The 14,034-nt window shown below is 49.8% G+C and overlaps 5 protein-coding genes across 5 annotated transcripts; 3 read left to right on the top strand and 2 right to left on the bottom strand.

Moving 5' to 3' along the window:
* Window positions 1–1,778: 1,778 nt before the first annotated feature.
* On the top strand, window positions 1,779–3,790 carry FSUBG_1381 (D-ribulokinase; the record flags this gene model as incomplete). The annotated part of the gene is made up of 4 exons (XM_036678740.1): window positions 1,779–1,802; window positions 1,881–2,006; window positions 2,056–2,625; window positions 2,708–3,790. The coding sequence occupies 4 exons, from the start codon at window positions 1,779–1,781 to the stop codon at window positions 3,788–3,790; spliced, it is 1,803 nt and encodes a 600-aa protein (XP_036543091.1).
* Window positions 3,791–4,319: 529 nt separating this feature from the next.
* Window positions 4,320–7,852, top strand: FSUBG_1382 (nucleoporin-interacting NIC96; the record flags this gene model as incomplete). The annotated part of the gene is made up of 2 exons (XM_036678751.1): window positions 4,320–7,481; window positions 7,532–7,852. The coding sequence occupies 2 exons, from the start codon at window positions 4,320–4,322 to the stop codon at window positions 7,850–7,852; spliced, it is 3,483 nt and encodes a 1,160-aa protein (XP_036543092.1).
* A 1,397-nt stretch (window positions 7,853–9,249) lies between these two features.
* Window positions 9,250–11,283, top strand: FSUBG_1383 (bZIP transcription factor; the record flags this gene model as incomplete). Its single annotated transcript, XM_036678762.1, has 3 exons — window positions 9,250–9,472; window positions 9,674–9,874; window positions 9,932–11,283. The coding sequence occupies 3 exons, from the start codon at window positions 9,250–9,252 to the stop codon at window positions 11,281–11,283; spliced, it is 1,776 nt and encodes a 591-aa protein (XP_036543093.1).
* A 602-nt stretch (window positions 11,284–11,885) lies between these two features.
* On the bottom strand, window positions 11,886–12,386 carry FSUBG_1384 (zinc finger protein; the record flags this gene model as incomplete). The annotated part of the gene is made up of 1 exon (XM_036678773.1): window positions 11,886–12,386. The coding sequence occupies one exon, from the start codon at window positions 12,384–12,386 to the stop codon at window positions 11,886–11,888; it is 501 nt and encodes a 166-aa protein (XP_036543094.1).
* A 12-nt stretch (window positions 12,387–12,398) lies between these two features.
* On the bottom strand, window positions 12,399–13,843 carry FSUBG_1385 (histone H5; the record flags this gene model as incomplete). Its single annotated transcript, XM_036678783.1, has 2 exons — window positions 12,399–12,867; window positions 12,918–13,843. The coding sequence occupies 2 exons, from the start codon at window positions 13,841–13,843 to the stop codon at window positions 12,399–12,401; spliced, it is 1,395 nt and encodes a 464-aa protein (XP_036543095.1).
* Between the last annotated feature and the right edge of the window lie 191 nt (window positions 13,844–14,034).

Raw genomic sequence — 14,034 nt, forward strand, 5'->3', positions numbered from 1 at the left:
GGCTGGAACAGTTTCAGCATCCCGCTGTAATGTGCTGCAACGCTATAAGTGCGCTAAACCGACCCCTCGGGATGGGTGATAAGAATTGCCGGATACAGTGGAGGCCAGATGATCCCTGTCCCAGGATCATTTGGAGGTCATCGGACACGATGAGTTTTTCTCTTGTCTTGTTGTTTCTCGTGTTTTCCACCCCGCCCGCTTCGGCCGAGAGAAGAGGATGGAAGTTTATGCCACATCATATCATCTTACTACGGACGATTATCAGAGAGACAGACCAAGTGGGCGGCGTGTTCTTGGTTAGTTGTGGTGGAGATGCGTTGACCCCATCGTGAGAGTCGCTTAGACAAGACAGTTCCTGAGACCTGAGGTACCTACTCTACTAAATCTCAGAGTACATACTGCTATATCTAGAGTTTGGTGTCAACGATTAGGTTGAGTTAGGTTAGGCTGTCATTTAAGGGGTAATATCTTGTTGAGTTGGGCATCGTCGTCAACAAATTCCGTGTGGTTTAAACCTAGATGGATATGGGGGATACCGATGTGTGATATGCAATTCGCTAGTCAACGGATTCTTAGACATCGGTCTCATGATTGGTTATCAACGAAGCATGGAATAGTCTTCTTTGCTTGTTGCTTCTCTTACCAAGTTGTATTTTATGTACACACCTTGTATTTGATGCTGTTATTGTTCATCATGAGTTCTCATAATGGTAATGGCTGATCATGAAATCTATTGCTAGCCTGGAGATGGACTGATGGACCGTTCTGGGTGGCTTGGGAACCCCACCTCAGCTCAGGCAGCAACATTTTGAACTCTTCAAGAGAGCGAGAAAAGAGTAGAGGCTCAGAGGCTCTGAGATTCTCTGAGAGTGATGCTGTTGAGGACGCCACTGAATAGTAGCATCGACACTCAGCACAACTCTCGGCTGCAGAGCTTCTCCGTCTTTGGGAGAACCTGCAGCGATTCTCAGCTTCTAGAGCTCTTGGTATTGGATCTCAATAGACACACCCGAATTGCTAGGCTATAGCACACCCTCTGCTGTCTCTAGCGTTGCCTCCCACGTCCTCCTCACTCTAGCCTCTAGGCTCATGCATCCCGAGCATCCCCGCCCTGGAAATAGTGGGTTTCGGTGGGGGTTCCCCGGGCTCAGAACATGTCAAAGCTCCCATTCATCATGGGCAAACAATGGAGCTCTCCTCATCATGACTGGCCTCTCTCTCTTTTTTTTTTGTGGTGGTGAATCGCGAGATGCCGAGAGAAGAGAGAGTCCATAATAAAAAAGTGTTCCACGAGCTTATTTTTGGGAGGAGGCTCCACATAGTCTGATGATCAATTCAATTGTTTAGATTATAGATATATATGAGTGAGGTCTCTTCTCTTTTCATGGAGCAACGTCATCTGTTTATTCATGTTTATGAATTGGGTTACAAAGCATTACAGACGAATACAAAACAATACAATCCAGTCCAGTCCATCTCGAGCTAAGACTCAGTGATCCATCACTGGCTACACACCCTCAGCTACCACCTCAAAGTTCCAGACTCTTATTGCTTTTCGCGGGGTGACACCTCCGCCTCAAACGACGCCTCCTTTCTCGGCCTTCTGCTTCTGCTTCACACCTCTCTGAATCATTCTCCCCCTCCCCCTCTCGCCCACTCATCATCTTCCCAAGACTATGTATAGCAACCATAAGCCCATCAAAGTCATGGAGTAGGTTTCTCTTCATCTCGCCTATGTTTCACATTTCAGGCACAGTTGCTAATATACCTTCTTCGCAATGGATAGACCTCCTCAAGTTTTGGTATGCGCTCATCGATCAAACCGTTGGTGGCGGTTGTGGGAGTTTAACCTTGTGTCATGACTGACTTGTCTTGTGTAGGATCACTACATCGGTGTCGATGTCGGCACTGGCTCTGCTCGTGCTTGCATCATTGACGAAACTGGTGATATCAAGGCTCTGGCCTCTGAGAACATCAAGCTATGGCAGCCTGAGACTGGCTACTACGTAAGCTGCACTCGCAACCCCAATGCCCATCATAATCTGACTCCTCTAGGAACAATCCACCACAGACATCTGGCAATGCATCTGCGAATGTGTCCGCCGCGTCGTCAGCGAGTCCACAGTCAACCCCTCGAGTATCAAGGGCATTGGCTTTGATGCCACTTGCTCTCTTGCTGTCTTCACCCACGACACCGACGAGCCGCTCCCTGTAACCGGTCCAGACTTCGCTAACGATGGTAATGACCGCAACGTCATCCTGTGGCTCGATCACAGACCTGTCGAAGAGACCGAGAAGATCAACAACACTAAGCACAAGCTTCTCAAATATGTTGGTGGGAAAATGAGCATTGAGATGGAGATGCCAAAGGTGCTCTGGCTCAAGAACCACATGCCGCCTGAGTTGTTCGCACGTGCCAAGTTCTACGATCTTGCCGATGCTCTAACACACCTGGCTACTGGTAATGAGACCCGTAGCTACTGCAGTGTTGTTTGCAAGCAGGGCTTCGTCCCAGTGGGTGTTGATGGTAGCGTCAAGGGTTGGCAAGAAGACTTCTACCATGAGATTGGTCTTGAAGATCTTACCAAGGACGACTTCAAGCAGATGGGTGGTGTCAACGGGGTGGTGAGCCTTTTTCATATTTTCTCCCCTTGCTTTCTCTGCTCCATACTTTTCGTACACCAGAAGCTAACCATGAAATTCGCAGAACGGAACCTATGTCAGCGCTGGCGAGCCTGTAGGCACTCTGAGTCGATTAGCCGCGAACCAACTCGGTCTTCCCATGGGCATCCCTGTGGGCAGCGGTGTCATTGACGCATATGCAGGTTGGATCGGAACTGTGGGCGCTAAGGTCGATCTTGGGGACGACGAGCTCAACGCTGCTGTACCCCACAATGACCTTGCCCAAGCCTTCACTCGTTTGGCTGCAGTTGCAGGAACTTCCACATGCCACCTGGCTCTGTCCAAGGAGCCCGTCTTTGTACCTGGTGTCTGGGGTCCTTACCGTGATGTCCTCTTACCCGAGTTTTGGATGGCTGAAGGTGGTCAGTCTGCGACTGGAGAGCTTCTGCGACATATGCTCGATATCCACCCCGCTTACAATGAGACATGTGCCCTTGCCAAGGCTGAAGACAAGCACATCTATGATTTCCTTAACGCTCACCTTGAGTTGATGGTGGAGAAGCATAATGCTCCCTCGATTCCATATCTTGGACGCCACCACTTCTTCTATGGCGACCTTTGGGGTAACCGCTCACCAATCGCTGATCCCAACATGAAGGGCAGCATGATCGGGCTGGACAGCGACAAGAGCACCGACAACATGGCCCTTTGGTACTACGCCACCATGGAATTCATCGCATTGCAGACCCGTCAAATCGTCGAGCAGATGAACAATGCCGGCCACGAGATCTCCTCTATCTTCATGTCTGGTTCCCAGTGCCAGAACCCCGTTCTCATGAACCTTCTAGCAACCGCCTGCGGCATGCCTGTCCTTATCCCACGTTACGTCAACGCTGCTGTCGTTCATGGCGCTGCCATGCTCGGTGCCAAGGCAGCAAGTCATGCCAAGGAGGGCAGTGAGCCTGAGTCTCTCTGGAGCATCATGGATCGCATGAGCAAGCGAGGTCGACTGGTCGATCCCAGCACCAACAAGGACGAGAAGGCTCTGCTTGATGCCAAATATGAGATCTTCCTGGACATGTGCAAAACACAGCAGGAATACCGCAGCAAGATTGACAAGGTGGCTTCCAAGAAGGCACGTGTCAATGGTGCTCCCAATGGTGCTTAGGGGTTGAGCCTGTGTATTGGATGACGATATAAAGCTGATGAGTGCTGGATTTGGGCAATTGGCGTTGGATTTTGGTATAAAGACCAGTAATTAATGATCATACGTGCGTAGATACGAAGGCGAATCCCTAAAAAGGGTGAATGAAATAGAATAATCCACTTCTTTCTTTGTTAATCGCAATGCTCTATGTTGATGTATCACAAACATCCATTTCCAGCATGAAATTCACTGGCTGAAAGCTGGAGCTCTAAGCATTGACTCTGCAGTTTGCCTAGCGTTGCCTAGGAGCAAACTCTCTCTCTGATTGGACAAAGCTTCACCTCCAAGGATCTCATCCCAGCCTTGGCCCACTCCTAAATTTCTAGATCCAAACGCGCCGCCTTTCTCTGTTTGTTGACCAGGCTTTTTCATATTCTCTCATCCACGTATTCCGACATTTCGTCTGTCACCAGCACTTCATCGCTTCGTATATAACCCGAGGAGACACGATCTCATCTTTTTCGACGGTAATCATCGACAACGAGGCGCCATGTCACTCTTTGGACAGTCCACCAACACTGGTGGCGGTTCACTGTTTGGAGGAGCCAACACGGGTGGCACAACAGGCGGGCTGTTTGGACAGTCTACAACACAGAATCAGCAAAGCGGAGCAACAGGTGGTGGTCTGTTTGGTCAAAATGCCCAGAACCAACAACAGCAACAACAGAGCGGAACAACGGGAGGAGGCTTGTTTGGAGGACTTGGCGCAAACAAACCAGCTACCACGGGTACTAGCCTCTTCGGACAGCCGCAACAAAAGCAGCAGACCGGTAACACAGGCGGTGGTCTCTTCGGTCAGTCAACGACACAACCGGCCAGCACAACCACTGGCACTGGACTGTTTGGACAACAACCTGCGCAGACTCAGCAGAGTGGAACTACAGGCGGTCTGTTTGGCGCTCAGCAGCAACAACAGCAACAGAAGCCATCGCTGTTTGGTTCTTCCCTAGCGCAACCCGCGGCAGCTGCCAAACCCTCATTGTTCGGTCAACCGCAGCAGCAGCAGCAGCAACCCCAGCAGAACGCGCCTTCGATGCTTGGTGCAAGCATCCTTGGCGGAAGCACTCTGGGGGGAAGTCTTTTTGCCAGCCAGGCCCCCAATGGACAATCGCAATCACAGCCAGCGGGTGCCTATTTCGACAGTCTCTTTGCCAAAAGCCAGAAAGCTGATGGTAAAGCCAACATGGAGGACCTCCCGAGTCTCGAGCTTGGTTTGGGCGATTTACGGCATCGATTGAAGAAGCTCCAATCGAAGCCTAGCGACAAACCTCTTGGCGGAAAGGCTCACTATCTTCTTGCAGCCTCTGGTGTTGATCCTGGTGTTGCTGCTAAGGACCTTGGCCTCCTTGATGTCCAGGCTGGTCGCACTGAGCGAACTACCCATGGATACGCCCCGAGCGAACTCGATGTCGAAACATACCTCTCGAACCTCCAGACCAAGACGACTCTTAGCATGATTGCCGATGGGATCGATCGATCGGTTCGCGACTTTGACAACTTCCTCGAAGACAATGTTACAATGGAATGGGAGGCCCAACGAAAGCGCATTTACCAGCACTTTGGAATCTCGCCTCGCGAGGATGTTGCTACCTCTGGTCGTGAATCTCAGAGCGCTTTCGGTCGCTCTAGGCGCAAGAGCCAGGCCCCTGCGGCAAAAAGTGGCAGAGCGAGTGTCCTTGGCAGGTCGACACTCCAGAAATCTGTCATCGGAACACCTAGCCGAATTGGAGCGCATGCAACTGATTTCTCAGATGTCGATCGCTCTTCTGAGTCTGGTGGCCTTGATGGTCGTGTTTCCTCTGATGATAGAGTACTTCGTGAGAGGCAAGGACGCCTCTCAGAGAAGATTCGCAACCTCAACACAGCTCGTCTTCTTAAGCGACCTTATCCCATCCTCTCTGAGCTCGCGGCTGTTGAGAAAAAGTCACACGAACCTCATGCGCCACATCTGGTCGAGGCGTACCTTGCAGTCATGGAGGTTGTCGGCGAGGACCCTGATGCCGAGACAACACTTAACAATGCCACGGCTAGGGAGCGCGAATTTGCGGATATGTATCTCAACGATAACCCCAACTCAGCCAAGGCTGTTGAGATGCGAAAGCGTATCCTCAGCGGCGCAAACGTCTTCCTTGAGAAGCAGTTCTTACGCGAAGTTGAGTCCCTTATTGCTAAGCATCCTCACGAGGCGAAGCTTGGAGGTCTCCCCGATATTGTCAGCAAGGTCAAGGCGTACATCCGACTACGGTCCGCACGAAAGGATCTTGTTCCTGACAATACTGAGCTTCAGCAGGTTCAGGGCGAATATGTCTGGGCTATTGTGTTTTATCTGCTCCGCTCAGGACATGTGAGCGAGGCGGCTAAGTATGTTAATGACAACACCAATCAGTTCCGAGGCATTGATAGAACCTTTGCGACGTATTTGAACAACTACGCTGCCAGTGAGGATCGGCGTATCACCAACAGGAAGCTTCTAGATCGTTGCACAAACGAGTACATTCAGCGCTCGCGCAACGCCCCTGAAAACTCGATTGATCCTTTCCGCATGGCTTGTTATAAGGTTATCGGACGTATCGAGCTCGGTAACCGCAACCTGGACGGACTCAACACAGATATCAATGATTGGATTTGGCTTCAATTCAACTTGGCGAGAGAAGGTGATAAGACGATCGAGATGGCTGGCGAGTCATATGGCTTGGCGGAGTTGCAGTCTAGCATCCGAGAGATCGGTCTGAAGCACTTCCCCAAGGCCAACTCAGAGGACAGCAACGGCAGCTTTGGCATGTTCTTCTACCTGCAGATTCTCTCAGGTATGTTTGAGGATGCCATTGCCTACCTGTACCCCTTCTCATACGTCGATGCTGTGCATTTTGGACTCGCACTCGAGTTCTACGGTTTGCTTCGACCAAGCGACGCTATGTCACCGTCCAACGACTTGCGAAGCTACAGCACCAAGAACCTACCACAGATCAACTTTGGTCGCATGATCGGTTACTACACTCGCGACTTTAGAGCCGCTGATGTCGTGTCTGCTGTGGACTACCTGACCCTCATCTGCCTGAACCAGGATCTTGGCGGTGAAGCTGGCCAGCGACACGGCAGCCTCTGCCACGAGGCTCTCCGCGAGTTGGTTCTCGAGACACGCGAGTTCAGCAAGCTGATTGGTGATATTCGACCAGATGGTCGACGAATTCGTGGTATCATCGAGGAGCGCGGTCCTCTCATTGGGCTCGATGCTGAGGATGACTTTGTCAACACTGTCACTCTTCAGGCCGCCAGTTTTGCGGATGAGAACGGCCGTACCACAGATTCTGTGTTGCTGTACCACCTGGCAGGTGAATACGATACCGTCGTTGCCATTGTTAGTCGCGCATTGAGCGAGGCTGTGTCTCTCGAGATTGGCGAGGACCCTATGCGTCTCATGCCTGTCAAGCCCCGAGCTGGTGGACAAGAGGCGGACGCTGGCAGCAGTCTCAGCCTGGCGGCCATTGATGATCCTGTCGAGTTAGCCAAGACCATGATGAGCATGTATGAGCGAGACGCCATGTTCTATAGGAGAATCCAAGACCAGAACAAGGTCGCTTGCCGGGTGCTACTAGAAATGAGCAGCATCAAGGGATTGGTGGAATCCGGACAATGGGCTCAGTGCCTCGACGTAAGTTCACAAATTCTCGTATAATGAAATATGCTAATGAATTCGAACAGAGAATCCGGAGTCTCGAGATCCTCCCTCTGGATGCAGCAGGCGATGGCAGCACCATTCGAGCATATGCCTCGAAGTTTTCTGGACTCTCACAGCCCGTTTCTATTAATGTGCCCAACCTATTGATGTGGACCATTATTTGCTGCGTTCGCCAGCGAGAGCAACTCACAAGCGGCCAGTTCAGCGGCAATGAGGGCACACGACGATTGATGGTGGATCAGCTGAAGCAGATGACGCTGGATTTGACGACATATACCAGCCAGTTGCGATATAGATTCCCACCCCACCTGCATGAGGCTCTTGCACGAGCATCGGCGGAGTAGACTTTGAACTTGGGAATACCACGAATTGGGTTTGTTGAATACAGGCAAATGGTTGTATGGCTATAGCAGGATGCCTAATGAGCTTGAAGACGAGACATCCACAAAAGGGCAAGGCAAGGGCTAGTAGAGATTTTGTGGGATGGGATAGGATGGCATTGATGTAAGAGACTTGGAGAGAGGATAATCTCGTATGGTTGGCGGCTTGATAGTAATTGTACCATCACAATGTCGATGTATGTTTTTGTCATTATGTAAGATCTATGATATGGTGATGTGAAGTGAAAGGCTCCCTTGACAACAAGTCCAAGTCTCGTGAACCCTTTTTGAACCCGACTTAGAGTCGAAACTCAATGTCACAGGGTATAGTACCTAGTAGTCACCTGAGACGAGGTCGAGATTGTCACGGAGCTGTTAAGGAGACATGAGTTGTTTGCCAACACTAACAACGTTTGAAAATCTTGGATTAACTAGCACCTTCGTTATAATGAAAACAATCAACATCTCCTTTGGAAATGTATGCGTGTCATTGCGCTTCTTCTCGCGGTCATACTCGGTCTTATTATTCCCAGATCGTATCTTGTTGGGGGAGCTTTCGTTAAATTACCGAGTCACCTGATTCGACGGTGGCTCATGGTCTGTGCGTCCATGGTTCACCCCTCAGGTCCAATTTTGCGAGGGTCCATGACTCGTTCTCAACCTGGACCTGGCGGGCTTTATGAGTCAACAGTCCCCCCTCAGAAGCTGTGCCTGTCTCTTTCCAGCTACAATTGTTTCCACGGGCCCGGTCGTTAGAATAATCGATTGATTCGCTTTGCTCGTACTCGCGCTTGGGCTTGGGCTTGTGCTGTGCAATCGACGATTCGATCTAGGCTCTGGCCTGGTTCTCGACCTTGTCCTTTTTTCCTCTCTCGCTGCAGAGAAAGTATCGAGTAGGCGAAAGTGACCCCACAGGTGAGAAGGGATTGGATATCTTCATCTTCATTACCGGGCTATTCCCTCTAAACCTCCCCTTGCTGGGTCGGGTCGTGTCGTACATTGCATTGCATTGCATTGCTTCGTCCTGACTCGCTGAGTCGAGTGGGTGAGTGAAGCAGACAGGAGCTCTCAGACGCGAGACGAGGCAGAGCGAGACGAGGCAGAGCCCTTCTCGCCAGGTTGGAAGAGGTTTCGCTCTTGAGCTGTCGGAAAGGCAAGGAACCTCGTTGAGGTAAGGTTGGCTCGTCGAGTGAGTGGATACACAACAACTCATCCTCGTTCGTCTACCCCCACACTCTCAGACACAAACCTCCATTTCCGTCTCAGTCAGCCTCTTTTCCCTCTCGCCTCGGTCTTGTTCCGCTTCAACTGCCGAGGACAAACCCACTCCGAGACGGGGGCTTCTTCCCGCTTCCGCCCCGATGGCCTCCGGTCCCGACACCCCAGGCACCGTTCAGAGTCCCGCTGGCTTCGGCCCTGGCCCGGATGATGATTCGGCTTCCCTCAAACGCGATGCCGACGCGGTCAACCCAGGTTCTCCCGCTGGTGGTGATGATAGCGCAAAGAGGAGGAAGAAGGCTGGCCCTGGGAGTCGAGGTGTCGCCAATTTGACACCTGAGCAACTTGCTAAGAAGAGAGCGAATGGTGAGTGCAGTTTTATCTTTCCTTTCTGGTGATACGATATATCAACCAACCTATCATCGTTCAGTCACTCAGACAGGCTACCTAATCGTCGTCTTTGTTCCTGTTCATCTTTACATGTCTATCCCCTTCCTGTCTGGAGACTCACCCCTTAGTCTCATCGTATGTGATAAAATATTTGTAACACCACTAACACTGTTACAGACCGTGAGGCTCAGCGTGCCATCCGTGAGCGGACCAAGAATCAGATCGAGGATCTTCAACGCCAGATCCAAGAACTCACCAACCAACAACCCTATCAAGAACTGCAGAGTGTTCTTCGCGCCAAAGAAGCCGTTGAACAAGAGAATGCCGACATCAAGCGTCGTTTAGCTGGCATAGTTGCCATGCTCCAGCCCATTATTGGTCAAGGCAAGCATCTCGTTTCTTTCTCTCTATAACCAGGGTTAACACAGCGTATAGCTGGCATTGAACAAGCATACGTATCACCAGCTCAGACGTATGCGCCCCCCGTACAGCATCCTGTTACTCTGGCTGTCCACAACAATCACCACAACAATGCAAACGCTGCTTCAACACCCGGCAGTGTTGCATCTCCTCCAAATCATGACCCTACACCAAGTCAAGGTCACTGGCATCACCAGGGGCATCATGCGCCTCCTCAACATCATCACTCTCCTCACCCTCCCGCCGGGCCACCAACTACTGCTGAAGGGCAGGCCGCCAACCAATTGACTCAACAGCGCCGAAATCTCCAGCATGGACTCGATATGGGCCCTGAACGTCTTGGACTCGAATTCCTACTCGAACCATCTCAGCGGGTGAACAGGATACAGAATGGTGTAAACGGTGCCCAAGACACGCCACAGTTCCGCCATATACCCATGAAGCACGACTGGACAGGCGTCAATCAAGAACGTGCGTTGCATAGTCGGTCGGCGAGCTGGGGCTCTCAAGGAAAGCCAGGGCAGCCTTCACAGGAGCAACAGCAAGGCCCGCATCAGCCCTCATCACATCACACACTGTCGGCTGCCCATACACCCGAAAGCTCACACAGCCCTGGCTATAGCCCTGCCATGAGTGCAGCTGGTGGACCAGTCCCTCGCAGTGAACCCAGCACTACCGATCCTGCAACCCCTATCAAGAATTGCCCGCCGACCTGTCCCCTTGACTCTTTACTACTCGACTTCCTCAGTGAACGTCGTCAACGTGCTGCAGATGGGCTGCCTGCTCAGGATGTTGTTGGCCCTCGTTATCCTTCTGTCTCATCACTTCTCAATCCCGCCAATAGCGCATACAGTCACCCTCTCTCCAAAGTCTTCACCGATATCCTCGCCACCTTTCCCGACATTTCGACTCTCCCTGAGCGCGTGGCCGTGCTTTACATCATGTTTCTTGTAATGCGCTGGCAAATAGAGCCTACTCAGGAAAACTACGATCGGCTCCCCAAATGGATGGCGCCATGTCCTTCCCAGCTCACCATCCCACACGCTGCCTGGCTTGACCACATTCCCTTCCCTAAGATGCGAGATTATCTTGTTCGCGATCACAACCCGCTTCTTCACCCCTTCGATAATTTCTTTGTACCATTTACCACAACTCTCTCGCTGTCTTGGCCATACGAGGAGACCGACACGTTACTTCAGGACCCAGACAGTGATGAGCTCATGATCAATCCCGTCTTTGAGCGCCATCTACGGAACCTGGATAATTGGAAGTTGGGTGATGCTTTTGCCAAGGCCTTTCCTAAGCTAGTTGGAACATTCAACCTGAACCAATCTACTTCGCCAAGACCAACTTCGTCCAGCAGCTGATGCCACAGGTACTAGAAAAATACCGTATCAAAGTAACTACTCTGTACAACAATGTTTTCCCCACGGTCGGCGTATTGTGTTTTCGTGCTTCCAAGTCTTGGAGATCTGACTTTGGGTCGTCTTTGTCCAAGAGAAAGTGGGATATCATATTGTGATGGGATTTCTGGACCATGGTTGCTACCAGGCCAGAATACACGGTCTTTGTCACACTTATCGGAGTTATTTGTTTTCAGAGCCATCAAAATACGTATGCTCGCACTCAAGGGTATAATCACTAGATTTGGGTAAATATTGCAGGGTGACTTGGATGGTAGTCAACAGCAGCTCGGGTTCTCCCAAAGGGATTTCATCCTAAAGTTTTCTAAAGCTGGCCTAAATCTAGTCTGAATGCATACAATCTCATCCTAAAGTCTTCAGATTTGGCCCAAATCTAGTCTAAATTCATACAATCTTATCCTAATGACCCCAAATTTTAGTCCGACCTCTTCACTTATCCTTAGGTTCCCGACCCTCTACCACCTTGATCTTTCTTCTCTTCTTTCTTATGGCCCGCGAGCTCAACGACTGATTTTCCAACTCTATTATGGCATTGCACTCATGGGTTACTGCCTTCTCGGACGTTTGTTCCGAATAGGCAGCTCGGCAAGGCCATCAGCACTGCGCTTCTTGTCCGGCTGAAGCCAATCAGCGATAGATTGCTGAACCATCGATTTTTTGTAGAAGCATCTGAGTGCCTTCTTCTTCCACCTCTCAGATCGGTCGTCTGACTTCTCGAACATCTCATCTAAACAGTCGCAGACCAACCTGGTCTGCTGGCAGTCAGGAAGGGCTCTGTGGTTGTGTCCAATCAGGTTATGTGCCGGATAAAGCACTTGGAACAGAACTTCGAGCTTCATGCTGAGACTTTTCGGGACATTTTTTCTAAAGATTGGGATCAAGGGGAAACATTTATCATCTCCAGGTAGAATGCCTGTGTAGCCACCCTTTTCCAGGAATTCTCTGAGGATGGTAAGATCGAATTTGTTGGTGTGCCAGCAGATAAAAATGGTCTCTGGTGTAATGCCAGATCTCTTCAGGGTTTCGGCAACTTGGTCAACATCCATCTGTACCAATTCTCAACCGGGAGGGTAGAACTTTTTCCTGTGCTGGTTTGCGATGTATTCCATCTTCTCCCCGACAGTACCTGGAGGGAGTGGTGCAGTCTTGGTGGCGTCGGTGTGTCTGATAACAGTGTTGATTAACACCTCACCTGTTACCCGATCGATGATGGCCGTTTCATATAGCTCACGAGTCGTGGTATTGAATTCAGTATCGATGATCACGAACTTTCGTGGACCAGTATATTGCCCGTTGCGCCGCATGTCCCTGATGGGTTTCCGCACTGCGGTTTCATACCGTGCATACTGCAAGGGATAACTCCAACGCTCTGATGCAGCAGTTGCGAACTCATCTCCAAGTTTGGCCAGGTCAAAATCGAGCTTCTGAGGCGAGTCAAATCTCTTTGTGAGTTGCCTCATCCTCATCTCTGCGTGACATTTCACGCATCTGCTGTTCAGCGACAACGTAGGAACCTTTCGACCACGACTATTATTTAGGATCGCCGTGTCCAGTTCAATGATCACGCCGTTTGGCACGGTTCAAATATAAGCCCATTGGTCTCGATGCCCGGACCTGCGCATTTGTAGCCTCGGGCATTGAGGCAGACAGGCCTGTCCTTGTGGGTTTCTAAGATTTTTCTTGTCAGCTGTTCCGTTCTGAGGGAGAAAGATGAGAAGTTTGTCGCATCACGTACTCCACCATTCTTCATTCTGTCGAAGAATATCGACATCTTGGTTAAAGACTGCATCATCATCTTCTTCTTCTTCTTCTTCTTCTTCTTCTTCTTCTTCTTCTTCTTCTTCTTCTTCTTCTTCTTCTTCTTCTTCTTCTTCTTCTTCTTCTTCTTCTTCTTCTTCTTCTTCTTCTTCTTCTTCTTCTTCTTCTTCTTCTTCTTCTTCTTCTTCTTCTTCTTCTTCTTCTTCTTCTTCTTCTTCTTCTTCTTCTTCTTCTTCTTCTTCTTCTTCTTCTTCTTCTTCTTCTTCTTCTTCTTCTTCTTCTTCTTCTTCTTCTTCTTCTTCTTCTTCTTCTTCTTCTTCTTCTTCTTCTTCTTCTTCTTCTTCTTCTTCTTCTTCTTCTTCTTCTTCTTCTTCTTCTTCTTCTTCTTCTTCTTCTTCTTCTTCTTCTTCTTCTTCTTCTTCTTCTTCTTCTTCTTCTTCTTCTTCTTCTTCTTCTTCTTCTTCTTCTTCTTCTTCTTCTTCTTCTTCTTCTTCTTCTTCTTCTTCTTCTTCTTCTTCTTCTTCTTCTTCTTCTTCTTCTTCTTCTTCTTCTTCTTCTTCTTCTTCTTCTTCTTCTTCTTCTTCTTCTTCTTCTTCTTCTTCTTCTTCTTCTTCTTCTTCTTCTTCTTCTTCTTCTTCTTCTTCTTCTTCTTCTTCTTCTTCTTCTTCTTCTTCTTCTTCTTCTTCGTCATCTTCCTCTTCCTCTTCCTCCAGGCCACGGCTGCTATCCTCTTCAGGCTCTTCATTGTTGTTTTCAGCATTGTCCTTCAGCAAAATACTCTGTTTGAGTATTGCCAGAAACAACGGAATGTTCCCGTTGAACCGTGGCTGCTCGGCTGGTATGTACTCCAGCTCCTTATCTTGCGAAACATGACCCCGTTTCTGGTGTTTTGCCCAGTGCTTTACTAGATCAGTTCCTTTAAGAACCTTGCCAATA

This window comes from Fusarium subglutinans (genome assembly GCF_013396075.1).
Source record: "Fusarium subglutinans strain NRRL 66333 chromosome Unknown NRRL66333_c0000007, whole genome shotgun sequence".
Classification (NCBI taxonomy): Eukaryota; Fungi; Ascomycota; class Sordariomycetes; order Hypocreales; family Nectriaceae; genus Fusarium; species Fusarium subglutinans.